The sequence below is a fragment of the Aphis gossypii genome, chromosome 2 (genome assembly GCF_020184175.1).
Source record: "Aphis gossypii isolate Hap1 chromosome 2, ASM2018417v2, whole genome shotgun sequence".
NCBI lineage: Eukaryota > Metazoa > Arthropoda > Insecta > Hemiptera > Aphididae > Aphis > Aphis gossypii.
Window position 1 is genome coordinate 1,590,626 of NC_065531.1, and position 22,454 is coordinate 1,613,079.

Consider the following 22,454-nt stretch of genomic DNA (forward strand, 5'->3'; position numbering starts at 1 on the left):
ATTTTGATTCTCCACAAATTGAACCAATTTTGTAGTTCATTGAGATGGGATTGTAGATTTTCGGATGCTATGGTTAGGTCAACATTAGTCGATATTATGCCTGTGTCATCTGCGAAGGTAGCGAGAGTGGTGTTCACAAAGTGAGGAATGTCGGAGGTAAATATATTGTAAAGAGTGGGTGCTAGAATGCTTCCCTGGGGGACGCCAGCTTTTATGTAGTGGATTTGTGAGAATTCGTCCTCGCAGCGAACGACGAAGGATCGGTTATGAAGGAAAGATTTTATGGTTAAAACAGGGGGGCTGGTAGAAATCGTATTTTATATAGTAGGCCTTCGTGCCAAACGCGGTCGAACGCCTGAGCTACGTCGAGAAAGACGCCAGTGGAGTACTGTTTGTTTTCGAGAGTTTGTGCAATTATGTCGATTATTCTGTGGACTTGATGGAGTGACGAATGTTTATTTTTGAAACCGAATTGAGTGTGGGGGATTATATTGTGGCTTGCTAATAAAGGATTTATTCGCTTTAGTATAATCTTTTCTAGAATTTTTGAGAATGAGGGTAAAAGGCTGATAGGACGATATGAAGAAGGCAGGTCAGGAGGTTTATCTGGTTTTGGAATTAGAATAATTATGGAGTGCTTCCATGAATAAGGAATGTGGGAGAGACGAAGAATTGAGTTGAAGATAAAGGTTAAGAGAAGAATGGCTTTCTTAGGCAAATGTTTAATGATTCGATTTGTTATAAGGTCATGACCTGGAGATTTTTTGTTTGATAATTTACTGATAATAAATTGGATTTCACTGGGGGAGGTATGTTTTGTGGGTAGCGACATAGGAAGGCAATTGGTTAGAGATTTTTCAATAAAGGAAGTGTGATCGATGTTGTTAACGTCGGGATGAGGAGAGAAATTATTTTCTAGAAGAGTGGCAAACAGGTTTGATTTTTCTAGGTTGGTCTTTGCGAAGGATCTGTCAGGATATCTAATTGGTGGAATTACTTTATTCTTATTTAGGATTTTTTTAGTAGCTTTCCAAATAGAATTGTTTGAGTTCGAGAGAGAGTTTAAATATCGTTGGTATGTTTCTGTGTTGTGAATACGTAGAAGGTTTTTAAGGGAGCACGCAATATTGTTGTAGCGACTTTTGTCACTGGGGAGGTGGGTGTGGTGCCATCGGTTTCTGGCTCGGCGTTTTTCAACAAGCAGTTTTGAGAGGTGTTCAGGGAGAAAATTTTTATTGTGATTGGAGGGTAAGGAGGTTGATGAGTCAAGGGTGGCGTTTTTTATCAACGTGGTGAAGGTTGAGACAGCAGAGTCTATCTCTTCAGTAGATTTTAAAGAAATGTTTAGAGATATATTGTTTTCAACGATGCGGGAGAATTTTTTCCAATCGGTTATACCTGGGGTGAGAGTGGGGAATTTTTTCAGTGAGATCAATTGATTATTTAAAGTTAATAGGATAGGGGTATGATCAGACGAGAGGTCTGCGAGATTGGCAATATTATAGTTGAAGTTATTTGGGAGAGTATGAATGAAAAAATCAAGAATGTCGGGAACTCTGTTGGAGTGTGATGGCCAATATGTGGGGTCAGGAGGAGATAAGTATTTTAGATTGTTAGAAAGTAGTGATCTGTGTAGTGAAAGGCCTCTAGTATTGGATACTCTAGATCCCCATAAATTATGTTTGGAATTGAAGTCACCTCCGGATAAAAATGTGTTACCGAGGGATTTGAAATACTGAGTGAAATCATTGTCGGTTATTTTGTTAGCTTGACCCGGTGGACAGTAAACAGACGAGATTGTAGTGGGTACATGGTTTATTGAAATTTCTATATTAGTAGCTTGAATGGATGTAGTTTGGAATTGTGGAAGTATTGAGTGACTAATGTTAGTTTTTATTATTAATGCAGAACCAGCATGCGCAGTACCATCAGGGTGATCGCAGTGGTATGTTGAGTAGCAGGGAATATGAAAATTTGAGTGTGTGGTGAGGTGGGATTCACTAATTAGAAGTATATCTATGTTGTTTACAGTAAGAAATGCTTTTAATTCATTTTTTTGTTGCAATAGGCCGTTTGCATTCCAAAGAAGGATGGATAACGGGTGGAGAATAGTTTCGTGATTATTTATCATCTTTTGAAACTATAAGTTTATTGATAACAGTGGTTAGTAAAGAGATTAGAGGACAGATTAGGTTTTTTAGTTCTTCGAGAAAAGATGAAAGTTTGAGGGATATGTCTGGATGAGTTGTAGGATTGGTTGGATTGTTTACGTTATCGGTGGTAGCTTGGGCGTAAGTTTTGGGGAAGTTTGAGGCTGAAATTGAAGTAGCGTTTACAGATGTTGGGAGAACATGATTTGATTGAGGGTTAAAGTTTTTTTTGATTGTAGAGTAGATTGAAATTCCTTATGGACTGGGCATCCTCGGTAGTTCGCAGGGTGGTCACCACAGCAGAGAGCACATTTTGCTGGAAGATTCTGAGATTTTTGGCATGATGTGGACAGGTGGTTGGCTCCGCAACGGACGCATTTTGGGGGATGGTTGCAATAGGATTTGGTGTGTCCAAACGCTTGACAACGGAGACATTGTATTGTTAATTTGTTTGCACGAGGTTCTTCGATTTTTATTTTGGTGTGGTACAAAAAACTGATCGAAAATATGTCTTTATTGTTGATGGCTGGTTCCAGGTCAATAAAAAAGAGCGGGAGAGGAAGTTTTGTATTTCGTTGAAGAACATTGGTGATATTTCTGGTTTGATGACCGTGAGAAAGTAATTCATTTTTAATTTCATCTATTGGTGTGGTGTGGTGGAGGTTTCTCAGTACTACACGATACGCTCTATCTTGCTTCAGTTGATAAGTATGAAAGGCTGCTTTAGAGTCTTGCAGAAATTAATAACTGAGCGGTATGAGTCTGCCGAAGTAGTGGAGAGTTTTATGCCATTGGTTGAACTTTTGCATGAGAAATGTTCTCCTTTGGTTAACGTTTTGATGGAGTTACAGAAAGCATTGAAATCGTTAACTAGGCGAATGAATATAGGCGGAGGTGGCTTGATGACTGGAGTGGCTGTACCGGGTTCTGGATCAATCTCGATTAGGTTGTCGTTTTGTATTTCCGAGGGCTCGGAGTGATTTGAAAACAAGGAGAAACGATTTGATGAAACAAATGTTTTACTTTGTTGAGTGGGAGAGTTTGGAGAGTGGGGCAGTGAATGTTTACCGTTTTTATTATTTTTATTTTTTATCGTAGTGAACCCGTCGGTTTGGTCGGGAGTTTGTTGAGAAGTACCATAATTATTTGATACACTCTGTAGACGAGATTTTTGTATAATCAAAGGTGAAACGGTTTTAGACTGTTGTTTATTATCTGGCATGGTGAACGACGACGGTACGTTCTAATGCTAGATTACGGAGAAGCCCGATAAGGCTGACCGTGCGATAGTGCGGCCGCCCGACGGCCGGCCGTATTTTTGGTAGAACCGTGACGATAATTAGGTTGTAGTATAAATAAATTTGTTACCGAATATGAGCTGGAGGCGCTCCTTTTGATGACTTGGTGTTGGGGTTGGAAGAACAGGATTGACGCTGTTGAATACGTGGAATGTTTAAAAAAAAGAAAAAAAAAACGGACTAAAACATGGTAGTTTAACACGAATAGAAGGATAAACAGCGAGACGCGATGTTTCGTTATCAACGGTCGTGACCGAACTGGTCTCCTAACTTTTAAAAGTTAAATTTTTCAACGTAGCCTAAGTTCCAAAATTCATTATTTTTACTAATTATAATTACTAAGGGATCAAATATATAGTAAAAATAATTGGTAAATAACCGTTCATACGTATAAAAAATAATTTAATGATTCATGATTCATGAATTATATATAAACAAATGAGAGGTTATAACCCATATCATGTAGTAATAAATATGTTAAAAATTAAGGTTAATAGTTACATCTCCGATGAACATTAAGTGTTGGATTTGTCACTGTCATAGAAATGTTAAATTTCAATTAAATTATAATATATTAGTGCATACTAAAAATGATTTACAACAGAAAGTGTCTGTCACTATAATGTCATTAAGTATACTTCATAATATGACTATTAGTTATAGTTAAATTTTGAAATATTTTTATCAATGTATTCCAAACAACTACCTTTCAACATCAATTAAATTAAATTTCTTTGAAATCAGCTTATTTCGTGGTTTTTCTGATAATTTTTATATTACTTATCAAAAGCAATAAAAATATAAATATAGATTTAACGAAATAAAATTCGTTCAAATAATTTTATACTTGTGCATTTATTTTTATTTTTTGCATTTTTAGAGTTTGAAATTGTACTAAAATAATATATATTTTATTGAAGTAAAAAAAATTATTAGTACCCTATAGTATTAATTTATTGCCATAGAGGACGCACAATTTTTACAAAAATACAACATATAAATTAACAGTAATTAATAATTTTACATTTTCTTGTTCTATAATATCGTTTAAAATGAATTGAAATTAAACTATAAAAATAATAATATTGTACGAGAAATGCTTACTTCTAACGTAATTAGGAAGATACTTAACATGATAATATAATGTAATTTAAAGTGCGTGTGTGAATCTACTTATTAACTATTTAACTTATTATTATAATTGACAATATATTTTTATGTAATTTTTAAATAAGATCTTAGTATACATAACTATGAAGAATCTGATTCAAACGTATTTGTTTCATTATATTATTACCTGCAAATTTGAATACTTTTATTTATATTTTTAAATATTTTAGTCAAAAGTCATTTTAAAATGTTTTAATTGTTTATCTTAGCATAATAACATCTTCAACCAAATAGTATATTATTTATATCATACCTACTGTATAGGTATACTCGTACATATGATAAAATAGTTAAAGGGAGCAGTAAAAAATATAAAATTCAAGTACTAATCTTGATAATCAAAATGAAAACAATAAGATTTAGAGAAAAGACAAATATTTATACCTATGTGAAATGGTTTTCAATATATTTTGACTATTGTTGATTTATTTATAAATAATCAAAATATTTTACTATTTTAGTTTTTTTCTCATTTAAATATCAAGTAAAAACTTTTCACTTGGTCAAAAAGCTGAAAAATAAAATACCCATAGATCCCATATAAGTTATTTTTAAATTTACATAAAAGTATAAATAACTACGTAAGAACAATCTATTACATCTATCAACATATGACTCAAACTACTTCTTGTCAATTTACGAAAATGCATTTGAAACTTTTAAAACATATAACCTATATAAAATATAATGTATTTTATGATTGAACTAACAGTATTTGTTTTTCACTTCAATAATTTTTTGTAAGAAATATATTCAATTAAAATAATGAAAAACCATTTATTTGCAAATACTTTGAAATAATAGTTGTAATTCAGTTGAATTCAGTGATCCTCATATATAACTCCTATTATTCAAATCATAACCATTCAATCTTGAACTTAGTTCGATAAAATTAAATTAACATACGTAATTATGAGTTTGAGTTCAGTATTAAATAATTTTAACAGGTTTTTTATGATTTGCGGTATTGGTAGTATAAACTACAATCAGGGAAATTTTAAAACGACGGTGATGTTTCATATCTTACGATATTTAATAATTGGTGTTAGTTTTCTAGCAATATACGACGCAAATTTAAGGGTAATCAATTTTTTTAATTAATTTAAATGATTTTTGAATTATTATAATTAATCAAAAATAATCAATTTATAATTATTGTATACATGCATTCGATCCCTACAGCATTATTGTTCCAATATCAGTTCGCTCTAAAAAATATATATACGATATAGATACGAAATACCATAATTTTATGTAAATTTCATATCAAAAACATTTGGACCTTGTGTTAATTAATCAAAATAAAACTTAACATCATCTTCATTAGTGTCATTGTCTCTGAACTTTGTCTATAAAAATATAAATATTCTCTTTTTTTAAGCTGATAAGTAGCTCCCTGTGAGGATATTTTTTTATCACATTTATTCAGACCTCCTTTAATCATAGATCAGTCCATAGACGTGTCCAGACCTTATTCGCAGCTCGTTCACAACAGTGGCATATTCAGAGAGAGTAGGATCCTGCACCCCCATCACCCTTTAAAAAAATATTAGGTTTTGATTTAAGGATATGACCCCCTAATTTCTTAATAAGCTTTATCATTATTATATAATAATGATTCAATCAGTTTTACTTTTTTTATTAGGAATGAAAAACAATATTCACTTAATTAGATAAATAAATAACTAGACAATATGAAATTTTATTAAGTATTTTAAAATATAATTTGTAATATTTTTTACAAATATTTCTATAATTACAAATGGTCTTATTATATATTAATGCTATAGATATTAAAGTCCACATTGTGAAAATCAAAAAAATTAATATAAATTCTGAAATCAGAATCCAAGAAAAAAAGTTTATATTATGTACCAAAATTTATAATGTAAGTTAGATCAAATTTCACAGGTCATGCCTGTGTATGACAGGCAAAACCCGTAGACACGCCTATGGATCAGTCTCTTTCTCAATATTAGGTCATAGAAGATTCGTACTCTACAACGAATAATAAAAATATAATATAGCACGGAATTATCTATAATCATAAATACAATCGAATGACAAACATAAAACAAAATTGTATAATATTGTTAATGTTACTAAATTTTATGTTATAGATAAAGGTTGATGATTCTGAAATATTGGAAATAACGTCATTAATAATGCTCGGTTGTTTCGAATTAATGATGGTTGGAAAATCCATATCAACCATATGTCGCTTATTTTTCGATAATCAACTTTCTACTGTATTAACTAAACTTGAAATAATTCACGAAAAATTAATACAACTTAATGTAGTGAGACCGATGAATATAAAAATTGATTGGTTCACCGTAGTTGGAATACTTGGAATTAATTTATATTTCTTAACATATAATATGTCTATGGTATTTTGGTATAAATACAAATCTCATCACACAACTACAGTATTCAATATAAGACTTATGGTAATTATAATCAATCAATTATACTTTATTTCTAATTTTGTAGATTTTAAATTTAACACAATTTTAAGCTATTCAAAAGATTAAATGCTTACAGTGAATAGTTTATATTTTATATTAAAACTATGTGTAGGTCTATAATAATTTTTATCTATTATTTTGTGATCATGAAATCCATAAGTGTTGTATCTTGATTATGCACGATATATTAGAATCTATTTTGTGCCTTTAGTATTAAGTTAATTATTCACAACAAATCCTATGTTTATAATATGGTTAATGATCTTTTTGTTTTTATAATATACCTATTTATTAAAAAAATTATTAAATATCTTATCTATTTCCCATATGTATATATATATATATATATATATTATATATTGATAAATTAAAACATATAGGTACAGTGTAAAAACACAGAAAATCTCTTTGTTCGATGAATGGTCGTCGACGAGCTATTCTATTAAATTAAATTAAATTAATTATAATCTATTATTTTAAATAACAATGATTTATGGTATGTTCGTAAGATATTATTAAGAAAAAGATTTAATCATCACGCAATAAAAATAAACTATATATTTTTAGATTGAATGGTTTATCTCAAATGTATGTCCTTTTGTTGCACTTTTTGAATACATACTAGTAATATTGTACATTAAGTGGTTGGTAAACAAGATTAATGGACATATCATGGAAGGATATTCAACAATAAGTACACTCAGAGATATGTATTTAGATGTTGTAGAATGCTTAAACAATGTAAATAGATCAATATACGGTTTATCAGGCATAGTGGGTCTTATCGGGACAAATGTCGTTCAAATCCTTCATATACTTTATCGTGGACTATTTTTTCCAACAGAAAATTTAGATTATGTTGACATTATAACTTCTGTAATAGAAGTATCAATAAAAATTATCAACATCATACTATTATACAAAATTGGACATATCACGGAAAAAGAGGTATTTATATTATATAACTAGAATTACATAAATTGAAATACTGTTTTTTAAATTCCTTTTTGCGAATACTAAATACTTATAATGTTTTAAATAATATTTAAACATAGGATCAAATAAAAAAAAATATTTTTATAGATACCATAGTATTATAACTAAAAATATATTAAGTTAAATAAATACTGATATTATATACCTCATAACAATGAGTTTAAATTAAATTCCTATATAGATTATCTGGTCATCGTTGCAGAGAATATCGGGAATTCATTAAAACGGTTTACAATAAATTTAAAGACAGTAAAAACTAAAGACTTGATTAAAGTTTTTTTTTTACTCGGAATCATAGAGTTATTAATAAATCATACAATATTAAAATATAATCGAATATGTCACGTAACAAAAGAATAGGTTTTTAAATATTTTGTTGTTATTAGAATATTATAAGTTAAAAGGACACCATAATATACCATATCCGAATATGTTGTCTTCATCTTACAAGTACGTAACATAGCTAATTTACGCTCAGCAGATCACTAATTGTAGCTTCGTTAGTTTATAAACTAGAATGAATCGACCTATTATGATATTGGATTGTTAGAACTTTAACTGTGTTCATATTTTGGTTTTTTACGATTATTACGCATAACTTGAAAAAAAAAACAGAAAAACTTAAAACATTAATAAACCAACACAGATAATTTTCTTACCATCGAATATCATAATATAAGGTCCTAACATAACAGAGATAAACGTGATCTTCTGAGTGCCAATTTGCTATGGTACGTTCTTGTAAGACAGAGAAAATGCATGCGGTTATGGCGTCCTCTTAAAAAGTTTTGTTTGAGTAATTCTATACAAATATTCAATACACAAAATATGAATAATCATAAATTAATAGTAGAAGTTTCGACGGGTACTATAATTATTAGCTAAAATTTAATTAAATTGCACTATAATTTTAATATTTTTGATGATATTAAACATTATCACAAGTTTTATCACCATTATATTTTTAATTTCTTTACTACTGATTATATACATCTTATAAAAACATTTATGATAACCATTAAGATACAATAGTGTACAATTGATTTTACATTAAAGTTGAGTATATAGATTTAATATTGTATTTTATTTGTGTGTTCAACTTATTTTAAATTATTATTATTATGATTATCTTTTTTGATTTTCAGGTTAATCGGATGAGTCTTGTATTAAATAAACGGTCCGTAATTGAAAGAAACCCTAGAATAAAACGTCAGGTAAACCTATTAATGAAGTTAGGTGATTAATGGTAATATTATGTAGTTTACTAGGTACATGTGATTTGTATTAAACTTATAATCAATACTAATTGTTTTTATTAAGATCAAGTACTTTATACTACGAAGATTGCACGAGCACTATCGTTTCGAGATGTATGGGATGTGTCAGATTAATTTAAGACAATTACTGACTTTATCAAACAAATTATGTTCTTACTTAGTTATTCAAATTCTTTTCAAATTGAATAAATGATCAATAAATAAATAATAAATATATATACCTAAACAGTATAGTATAGTGGTGGTTATTTTGTGTAAATGTGTTGTACCTCGTCAATAGATACCGCATATATCTTATAGCCACCTCCAAAAACCATTTAATTTTGAGGAGCAATATCTCATCAACAAATCAATGAAAAATGAAAATTTGAACGCGATAATTTATATAAAAAAAAAAATAGCTTTAATCATTTTATAAATTTTAATTATGGATAATCATTTAAAAATCAAAAGTTGCTAGTTGTTTGCCTTATAAATATAAGGGTGAAAAGTATAAAAAAAAATGTACAATTCTAGAACAGCGTAAATCTATTATTTTGAAAAAAGTCAATACTTTTTTAAACAATGAATACATACCTAAAAAGTATAGTACTAATCAGTCGAAAGTCAGTATACCTATTCACTTTAAATTATAAGTTTGTTGAACAATATAATTAATAAATTAAATGTTGAAGGTCAGATACATGAATGTGGTAAAACAAATTATATTATATAAAAATTAAATTCCGAGCTGGGGTGTTGATATATACTTTATTTCAAGATTATTTATTACATTCGTACATTAATCTAACTATTGCAGAGACAGTATTTGTCCATTTCAAAATATATTATTTACACATAATAATGTTAATAATGTTAAAATCTTTTTTGTGTCCTGGTTTCTTGCAATATAGACATGTGATTGTTTTTATGGTTGGTTGTTTTGCCGGTTGAGCCGAATTACCACTTTTTGTTTTTGATTTTGAGTATAATCCCTTTCCCAACGTCCCATTTTCCCACAATGTAAACAAGGTATAGTAAGTTTTTTAAATAAGGACTTTCTATTGTTCTGTTCAGTGATCCATTCTTCATTCATTTTGGTTCATATAAAAAAAAACACATTATTGTATCTATAAAATAAACAAAATGATCGATCTAGGAGATTTCTGAGTAGGGTCATTTCAAAAAGTTGGCAGAATGTTTATTTTATATTTCACAATATTTACCTAGTACAGCATTTCCGGAATGGTTTTCTTCGGAAAATTGGGATTCCGTGAAAAAACTTCGAGGGTTCTACGTTTCGTCCAAAAATTAAACAAAATATTCGTAGAAAAGAATCACAATCAACAGCGCCACGGTTAGATTAGATTCGCCCACTGACCTAAAGGTTAAAATGCCTAAATGTACACAAATTTCATTCTTCCCATGAAATCGATAAAAACAGGTTTTTAGTTACATTGTATTTCTTTGTACAGTAAATTTATTTCAATGCATAAAATAATTGTTTTTCATTTATATTTTTTCTTTTTTTTTTAATCAAATATAAAAATATAAACACTACAACGCAATAATTCTCGGTTATTATACTTGGGTTTAAAGTATAATCAATAAGGATTCCGTAATAAAAAAAAAAAATGGGAAACGCTGACCTAATATGTATGTTATATCGTTGTATCACTATAAATATATAAATAATAATAATAATAATAATAATAGTTTATAAAATGTCAAAAAGTTTATTTTTATATAATAAGCTGTGTATAATAATGGAAAAACAAAAATTTAATTAAAGTTAGAAATGATTAAAATTATAAATAAAAATATTCAGGTCATCATACTTAAATTATGTGTTATTCCTTTTAAAAAACTTAAATATTACGATTATCATAATATTGCTGACTAATTATTTTAAAATACGTTTATCGACGTCGTGAGTCGTGACATGCCATTTGACTTAAAATAATGTTTAGTTTCAATGTGGCTAGCATTTACAAAGTTAGGTAAAGTTTCTCATACGTTATTTCTATGGTGATAAAAAATTATAAAAATACATAGGCACTACTTTTTTTTAATTAGCATTTGAAGTTCAAATATTGACAAAAATTCATCAAAATCATGAATATTTGCAACTTATTTTGTAGGTATAATTCATTAAAGTTTTTGTATAAGTAGCTAAGAGTTGAAAATTTAATACAAGATTTTCCATAAGTTTAGCTTACAATAATTATAAAGAACTTAAATTTTGGTGTATTTAGGATATTTAAACATAAACCTTTTAAACCACCTTTTTCACCAACCACCATTGTAATATGAATCGGGACTTTTTATATTTGCATGCTTTAATTTGTAATTAGTCTACAAGTTAAAAATTATTTTTGTGTAATAGTGATACTAAATATAAATATTGCCTAATTAAAAATCTAGATGAAGTGCACTTAAAAAAAAAAACAGACACAATTTAATATTGCATGTTTTAGAATTTTAAATCAGAGATCTATTATTATTATTCATTTTTTGTACCTATTCATGATTAATTGTTAATAATTAATATTTATCTTTAGCATTAATAAATTATTAAATAGGTACCTAATAGTTTTGCTTTTTTTAAAGAAAAATTACATTATTAATTTGAACTAATTTTCAGTCATTTTGTAACACAGGTATGCATTCGAAAACATGCAATTAATATGAATATCTCCATAACTATGTAAAAGTATGCAAGTATATAATTCAGTATTAGAATATTCACATTACCTACTGGATATTTAAAATAGTCATAGTAAATCTAATATATAAAAAATGAATGCTCGTATACACATAAATAAGCATTAACTAATGTGGTTATAAGCATAATACGATGAGCTCTTAATAATAACTGTAGTATTTAATTAAAATAACAAAAAAGACTTATAAACTATGATAGGAACGTCAAATAGCAAAAATAAATAATAAACAAAATTTAATTAACGGAAGGGACTGATTTATTTTGCAATGGCAACACATATTATTATAATTATCAACAAATTAAACAATTATGTATTGTTTGGGCTATGGAAGTTTTGAGTTTGATATTCATGCGGACTTCATGAATTAACAGTTCTAGAACAAAACAAAAAATAGTCAATTAATACAATATCTTTCAATATACAATATTATAATGAAATACAAATTATTTGGGTGGAACCAAATTATTAACTATGCTAATTGTCAACTTAGTATTAATACAATACAATAAAAAATATATTACTTTTGTAAACTTTATACTTTACAAAATATGATATAAATACTTGTTATTCAACTAAAATAGATCCTTAAAAAAATATTAAATAGTATTTTTTGCACTATATATATGTACGAAATGTATGATTCAAAAATTAATAATTTATAGATTATATAAAGAATTGAATAAATCTTCATAAAAGGAATGCGACAATAAATTTATGTTAGGAATTTACTTAGAACATATGATTATATGAGTATATGATATAAGGGTATTTATATTATAATGTATCACCTATTATTTTGCAAAATATATATTATTAGAATTATTATTGCTATATCTAATAACACATACACAATAAGAAAATATATTAATATATAGCGAATAAATATTGTTATGAAGCAATGTATTAATACAAATTCGAAAAAAAAGAACTACTTTATCTAAATTATAATCAAAATTGTATTCAAAGTATTTTACATAAATATTTATAAACTCACCATCAATTGGCTGGTGGCTGGGGTGGCTTTGGCGACCGATTTGATTGCCTTGGCAGATTGGACTTGTCCGACAACAACGATGTTCATGGTTACTTTTTCAGCGCCCATTTTTGGTTTTTGATTTGTTTTCGTGGAATGAAGTGAAAACTAAAAGAAAAATATATAAAATATGAATGGTTTAAATTAATTAAAATAAATATTATTATTTAGTAGACTATAATATTATATACTCACTGAAGAATAAATTTGCACAAAAGCTGCGTTATGCCTTAATGGAACACCAGTAATTCCTTTTATACTCGGTCGTTTTATGTTAAAATACAGAGTAGCGCTAGGTGGCGTGATTGTAATAAGTGTTCGTTGTTGGTTCATAACTGATAAGACTTTAAAAAGCAATTTGTTTACTTATCTATCATATGTCGAATAAATCTGTGATTTAAAATTTTATCTTCTGTGTAGGTATATAATTTTTTATTCATTATTATATTTTTTTTATACATTTTTAGCTACAAAAAAATTATTACACAATTATTTTGTCAATATTTCAATTACAAATCCTAATAAAAAAAATATTACCTATGTTTCCTTATAATTTTTATATCACAATAATACTAACTCGTGAGAAACGTTGTTCACTCCTTTTTTGTGTATTCTGATTTAACCAAAAAATCTTAATAACTGGTGACATTTTTAAGTATTTACGATTTTTACTTTTTGTATAATTACAAATATTTAAAACCGTTTGAGGATAAATCGTTATCGTTACGCAATATTGTAAAAATTTAAAATTTAGACGTTCATAACATTTTTTGCATAAGGACGCTCGAGTTTTTTGTAGTTTTCAAGTATATTCAAATTGTCACCGAAAACCATCTCTGAAGTTTTAAATTGAAGCATTATTTTGACGAGTTATGGATTATGGTGTACTCAGGAATAAAAACAAAAAAAAAAAAAACACACAACATTGTAAAATCAATATATGCATCAGCCAATAGTTTAGAATCTAATATATATGATTTTATTTTTAGTCATTTGAGATTTAAATTCGGAAACAATTTAATAGGTACCTAAAATATTAATTTTAAAATATTGATTTTGCAAATAATATTTTTAATTTAATTAAAATAATTTTCATAACGATTTCACTTAAATTGCTTGTTTTATTACATTTTATATAATACTATAATACTTGCTAACCCCGTGCACTTCGTTGCCCGTTAAAAAACCCAATTCAATAATATGATTGTAAATCCCACCCATAATGAAATATATAAATATATTTTTAAATCAAAACTGTATATAATAGGTTTATAAAAAACATATTTATTACTTACTGTTTATATACATACTTTTGAATGTGTCTTATTAATCATATTAATCATATTATTATAAGTATTTAAATAAATATATATTTCACATATTAAGTCAATAATTACAACATGACATGACATACATCATATAAAAATATAATAGTAAAAGTAGTAGTAATATTTATAATAATAAAGACGAATCAAAATATAATCATAATCTTCTAGGTTGGATTATTTAAGAATAAATCGATTTTTTCTTTTACAATCTGCTGGTGGTATATAATTATACATTTTTAGATAAATTTCAAAAATGTTTAAATTTTGGTCTGCGCATGCACAACAAAAACTTTTTTTTTAATAGCAATACCTATTTTGAACACTATATTCGGATAGGCCTATATTTTTTAAAAGTAATTTTGATTTATTAAATTATGGTTCTAAATTCAAAATTAACTGAATAAGAGCGCCATGTTAAGTTTAATAAATAATACATTTTTAATGTATAAAATCATTAATTATAGTTAGGTAATTATTATTGGTTACTTTTTGAATATTTGTGCGTAATTTTTAGAAGTGTTACAATTTTATACCCATAATTATGTTAATCTTATTTACAACACTTCTATTAAATTTCTATTTAAATATATTTAATATTCTATTAAAAAAAAAGTTTTTATTGCGTATGAGTAGACCAAAATTTAAATTAATTTTAAAATATATCTAAAAATGTGTATTTATATACCACCAGCAGATCGTAAAAAAAAAAATCGATTTATTCCAAAATAATCTGGCTGAGAAATTCAGTGTTCCCTAAATTGGTGAACATGTTTTATACGATTATATTCTATTTACGAACATCTTTAAATATGTATAAAATATCAAAAATTTTATACCAGGTCTAACATCAGTTATTTTATAAATATGTTGAACATTTAAAACACATAGGTACAAATATACAATATATTTTTATAAGAATTTTCATGTAATATTTAACCTAATTAATCATACTCACATTTAACAAAATCCATAATTATATTTACGGTATTAACAGATATTTTCGTGGATATAAATTAATTTCTCATTTTCCTGTAACGTAAATAAAAACGTCTATGACCGTAATCATGCCGTATTTCAGACGCCAACGAAATTTGTCGTCATTTGTTATCATTTACAAGTAGTTAGTCGCAGATACAATATATTTTAGATTTTTTGCAAAAATATCTTCAAACTGTTGGTGGACAACAAAAATCGAATTATACAATACTGCGTTCAAAACGAACTAACACGTTTTAGCAACGTTAAAATACAATTATAACCCACCCGTTTGATACTAGTGACTACATGTATTTTAAATTATAATATTATTGTTTATGATAGGTACCGTTGACTGCAGAGCAGGTAGGTACTGATTCCAAACATTTTAGGTAAATTATCGCTATGAATGGTGTCTCAAATGCTGAATCTCATATGAAAAAATAAAATCTCTACAATATAGCACTCATGTTCAACTACTCACTATTTTATAACAAAAATAATACTAATAATTTTTGTTATAAAATGACGTGTAATAACAGTAAGTTAGTTTTTATATGTTTGCAGACTATGGTACATTCTATATTTATGTTTTGCATAACGTTTATTACATATTTATTTTGATAGGTACCCATTTGAAAACAACGAAATTAATATAATTTGGTACTGTAGATTATCAGTATAATAAATCAGTAATTCAATAATGCTAATACAGAGTACTTATTTTTCGTTATTGGTTTCGTCAGATGTGGGGAATCGATGTCGCACGTAGTCGACCGTCTACATCGCGGCTTAGTTTTGGTGCGGAAACTCACTATACACCCATCATGAATAATAATCATGTTAAAATAATGCGCATTTACGATTCACTACTGGCATACACACTAAAAACAGAATCACTAGACATGTGCCGCGTTGATTATTTTAAAATTGAAATATAATATAATATGTTATTAATAAAGTGTTTTAAATTTTAACTTACACAAACAGGTATAATAAACATCATTATAATATTTACGATATACAGTTTTTACAATAACTGCTTAAATAATTCTAACAAATGCACTGCCCAAGGTATATATAAAAATATAATTTCTATATATTTTTTTCTTTTTACCATTTTTAACCCTTGTAAGGGTTGAATTTTGAAAAGTCTTTTCATAGGGATTTTATGCATCATAAAATGAAACTACTGACTAAATTTCATAATTATAGCTTCAGTGGTTCCGGATAGGGGATTTTTCATTTTTAACCCTTATATCACCTTTATGGGTTGAATTTTAAAAAATCCTTTCTTAGTGGGTATCTACATTACAAAACAAAATTGTTGTCATAACTTAAGCGGTTAGGCTAGGCGAAGATTAATCACTCAGAATAAGTCATGTTATACCTAAATAGAGATATAACCATTAAAAATTGTACTTATTTTATCACAATTTTCGTTATATAAAACCCAAGCCCTGTTCTTATATTACAACACTCTTCAGAAGAATATTTTTAAAGAACTGTATAAATATTAAACATGTTTTTAGTTGATAATTATTTAGATCGATAAATTGTAAAAATAGATTACAAATTTTAACTTTATAAGTTATTATTACATTTTTATTTACGATACAACTTGATTCTATAATACACGATAATAAATAGTTTTTGATATAGTATAAATTAATATTATTTTTTTTTAATTACGGCTTATTGATCGTTTTCGACAAAAAAAAAAACCTGTATAGGTCCCAACGTTTGATTTTTTTTTCTTATTTCTCGATTATTAGTTGCTCCTACTTAATGTTGTACGAAACATAACATACATAATTTAATTTAAAACCTAAAAATGTTACTAATTTTATTTTATTATACCTATTTTCATATGTGTAGAATAGTTTTCAAAAATATTTAACTATATTTAAGGTTTTAATAAACGTTCGTACTTTTTTACTATTATTTATATACTTTTTATTTTAAATGTTAATTTAAAAATATTCACTTTGTTAAAAAGCTTAAAAATCAAATTCATGAGCTTATCTTATGGACTAAAGGTATCTATATCATATAGATATATAATATATAGATTATAATATATAGACTGTATACAAATATTAATAATACGTACACATATTTGTCATTGCAAGGTGGTATTAACTCAAAATGTAATAACAATAATATATAGTATATAATGTATAATTAAATATAAATAATTTAATAAATGCATTTTTTTCGAAATAAATAAATGTAACTAAATCAAATATTTTAATATTTGTGCTTTTTTGCATTTATAAAGATTGAAATTATACAACAATAATCTATGATACTTACTACTGCCCTAAAAAATGTATGAATATGTATGCAGTATGCTGTAAAAACAGTTAATTAATATGCATGAAAAATTAAAGAATTATGAACAAAAAAAATTCAATAAATATATAGAGATAAATTAAATTATTTATTAATAGAATATCAATAAATTGTGTTGGTTCTATTTTGATGTGCTAATTTTCAAGGTCATACCTGAGGGGTGGGTCCAAGAGTCCTAATTTTTAAAAGTAGAAATATTTTTTCATTATAAAATGAATAACTATTAAGTGAATTGAGTATTACAATGACAAATTGTGTTTTGAAAAACGATAATAATCAAATATCATATTTTTAACGGAAAAATTATGTTCAGTATCTATGTACTTAAAAAAATGTTGGAACCCCCCAAAATTTTTTTCCAGTTGCGGCCTTTTCCGTTATACCATAAAATTACATTATTTTTTATCATTTGTTATCGAAAACCGTCAAATATACGTTTATTAACAGAAAAAACATAAATTATGCACTTATAAATAAAAAATGGTAAAATATGCAATTATATGCAAAATAAAAATTTGATATTTTAAATTTAGATATCACGAGACACATATTTGTATTCTGTATACGAATGGAAGCTGTTGGACAATTTAAAAAAAATATGCAAAATCATAAACATCCTAACCCTAATAATAATTAATACCCTGCAATAATTTTAATATTTTAGCTATTTTAATAGTATAATAGTTTCCACAAATAATGTTCACAAAAATACAAAATATAATGAATTAATAATAATAATAATAATAGTTACTGATTTCTTTTTTTCTTTTTCCATCAATATTTTGTACTTAAAATATATTAATTTATATTGATATTACATAATTAAAAATAATTATAATAATAACAAAATATTCTTTGTTTGTAATTTGTACGAATGGTTCATATCGTTTATACCTAGTTTGTATACTAAATAAATAGTTATTATTGTCTTTAGGTTGTCAAATGATGATTTTAACATAAACTATATAATATAATTTTAATAAACTGGTTTTAAATTTTTAAAGTTTTATTAGATTTTATCAGTCACTTAATGTGATGTAGAGGGTTATTGTTAACAGTTGATTTTTGTTGCTAATAATCAGCATTGAGAAGTAAAAATCATTTTATGGTAACATTGTGCACAGACAGAAGCTGAACAAGAGAGTTTTCAGCGTAACAATGCGTATAATGAATGATAATTATAACAAATAGTGTGACAACATAACAATATACACGTTATTAAGTAGTAACATTATTGCTTTAAAAAGTAAATTTATCGATATTAAGTTTAGTATAAATTTTTACTATAATATGTATAAAACAGTAAGTAATTTAATATGAATATATTGTAAGTATATTTTAATACGTTTATGGTGTAATTGATTTGTGAGTAAACCACATAACATATTTTTTATTTTGTTTATTTAAAATAACCTAATACTTATATAATATTAAATGGTGACTTTTGTAAGTTATGAATATATTATCTATTTAAGGTATACGTATTTTGAATATAAGTGCATTAACATTTAGCAAAATATCATACATTTAAGATAAATAACATAATCTTTTATAATATATAACATGTATTTGTACAATCAACAATTTAATTCTTGTTTTTTATCGCTTAAATTAGTTAGGTAGGTTTGTGTGGTATAAGAAATAATTATATTTATGTGTTTATAATTATATAACTTATTCTCATACTTAAGCATAAGTTTTTGCCTTAGACTTCGCTTTTTTACATTCTATGTACTCATTTCAGTTATAATAATTCAAAATTGTGTTTTATAAAACAATGTACTTTTTCAATAAATTGTATGCATCATTTATTTATAAATGATATATTATATATATATATATATATATATTTATTGAATTTATATATACAGGATGATGATATACAAGTATATAATTTAAATGCCCTGTAGTTATATAGTTAATATGAATCAAAATCTTATCATTATAAATAATAGGATAAAGACTATAAGAAAAAAGAACTTTTGATTTAGTTTACGTGCTTATTTTCAAATTGCTTACAAAATTTTCAAAAATTGTTTACATTCTTTGAATAAAACTTTTATTTAGTTATTTATTTCTCCTATTTAATAACAAAATACTGGTGTTGGAGTAAGTATCTTGACTTAAATATTTAAAAAACAATCAAACAAATCAACAAATCACAGAAGTATCCAACAAATGAAGAATATGTAAACAAATTGCTTTTTAAAGTCTTATCAGTTATGAACCAACAACGAACACTTGTTACAATCACGCCACCTAGCGCTACTCTATATTTTAACATAAAACGACCGAGTATAAAAGGAAGTACTGGTGTTCCATTAAGGCATAACGCAAATTTTGTGCAAATTTATTCTTCAGTGAGTATATAGTATATTATAATCTAGTATCTACTAAATAATAATATTTATTTTAATTAATTTAAACCATTCATATTTTATATATTTTTCTTTTAGTTTTCACTTCATTCCACGAAAACAAATCAAAAACCAAAAATGGGCGCTGAAAAAGTAACCATGAACATCGTTGTTGTCGGACAAGTCCAATCTGCCAAGGCAATCAAATCGGTCGCCAAAGCCACCCCAGCCACCAGCCAATTGATGGTGAGTTTATAAATATTTATGTAAAATACTTTGAATACAATTTTGATTATAATTTAGATAAAGTAGTTCTTTTTTTTCGAATTTATATTAACATTTTGCTTCATAACAATGTTTATTCGCTACATATTTTCGTATTGATAATGTGCGTATACAATTATAATATAATATATATTAATATATTCATTCAGTTATTGATAAGATAGAAACTTTGATTTATTATTGTAATTAATTGTTGAATAATTTTTTTCGTACAAAGATAGTAGTATATAACTATATTCTATGTATTTTTTGTTATATATTTTTAATGACTTATTTAGCTGAACAACTAATTAATATAATAATATATTGCTATCAAATAACTTGTATCGTTTTATTATTAGACAATGTATATTATATAACAATATTAATCTTCATATTGAATACTTAATAAGTTCCAAACGTATAAAGTTTACAAATAAAATAACTCTTTTAATATACAGTTAGAAAATATGATAATTATTTTATTGTCTTTATACTTATATTAGTAACTTGTTACAAAAGAAAATTCTTATTTTTATTCCAGTTATTGCTAATAATATCAGTTTTCATTCAAGTTATATTTTAGTTAATAATTTTATGTTAACAAGATTCTTATATATTTTTATGTTATTTGCTATATTGAATTAATCAAAGTTTTCGTTTTGTTTCAGAACTGTTAATTCATGACATCCATGTCAATCTCAAACTCAAATACGCCATAGCCCGAACAGTACATTATTTTTATAATTTGTTGATAATTATAATATATTGTATTGACATTACAAAATAAATCAGTCTTTTCCGTCAATTAATTTGTTTATTTTTTTATTCTGTTATTTTACATTTCTAAAATAAATTATAAATCTGTGTTCTGCCATTTTAACGATATCACCAAAGAGAAATTATTTTATTAAAATTACTTATTATTTTTTTTAAACTTATTCATGTATTGTTATATTTTTATTTGTTTAAAAATAATAACTATATAAGATTTACTAAAATTATATTAGCAGTTGAACAATGCGTAGATTTCAATAATAAATGTTATATTAAATTTTCATTTTATCACACAAGTATGGTGATATATGTAAAAAAAATATAAATTTATTTATTATATTGTGTATACGTAGGTTAACATTATTATTTCTAGTGATAGTTTTTTAAACTAGTTTTAATATTGAATTTATTATGTGTAAAGAGTAAGTTATTATCTACATTCTGTTTTTTAAACTAGAAAATTTCTAAATTTAAACTCTCTAGAGTACTTACAATGATTATAAAATGTCAGAACACTATTTGTTTTCTCTCTCTGGCTCACGTACAACATAGACAAAACACATTTACGCAGAATCATTTTTTCTATGATTTTAAGTAATCTTAGAGTAAAAAAAAAACCATTACAAAAAAGATAGAGAATAATATTTTTGAGAAAGTGGCATATCTATTTGTCAAAGTATTATCTCAAAACAATTAAAACATCGTTAATATTTACAAAATTATTTTGTTTATGTTGAAAGTAAAAAAAAAAATTAAAATTAAAACCGATATGTCATTCCCTCGAAAATATTGTTATCTATCTTTTTTGTAATGAGTGATTTTACTCTAAGATTACTTAAAAACATAGAAAAATGATTCTGCGTAAATGCGTTTTGTGTGTGTTACGTGTGGCGCAGAGAGAGAAAACAAATGATGCGCTGACATTCAATTAAATAAATAATTTTGTATCAGTTTTATAATACAGATAAAATAAAACATTCCATACATATTTAGTTATGATGTGTTCTATCCTATGGTATTGTCTTATACATGATTCTGGGATGAAAATTGTGTGAATTCTGTTTATGATATAAATATTATTCAATAAATAATTTTTTATAAAAAATCTTAATAACTTAAGGATTATTAAATTATTTGATAACAATGATAATACACACTACTAAAAATTATAACTATTTTGGTTTCTTGAAGTTATTATATTGTTATAAAAATATATTCTTAATAATACTGTCTTATGGTTCCAATATTCAAATTGCGTGGATATTGATTACAATAATTAATTATTATTGATGATCTTTTAT

The 22,454-nt window shown here is 25.9% G+C and overlaps 1 protein-coding gene across 1 annotated transcript; it reads left to right on the top strand.

Moving 5' to 3' along the window:
* The first annotated feature begins 4,544 nt into the window (after window positions 1-4,544).
* Window positions 4,545-9,552, top strand: LOC114131648 (uncharacterized). The gene is made up of 5 exons (XM_050202310.1): window positions 4,545-4,559; window positions 6,739-6,918; window positions 7,654-8,034; window positions 9,228-9,296; window positions 9,403-9,552. Exons 1-5 carry the CDS (start codon window positions 4,545-4,547, stop codon window positions 9,550-9,552), a joined length of 795 nt encoding a protein of 264 aa, XP_050058267.1.
* The last annotated feature ends 12,902 nt before the right edge of the window (window positions 9,553-22,454 follow it).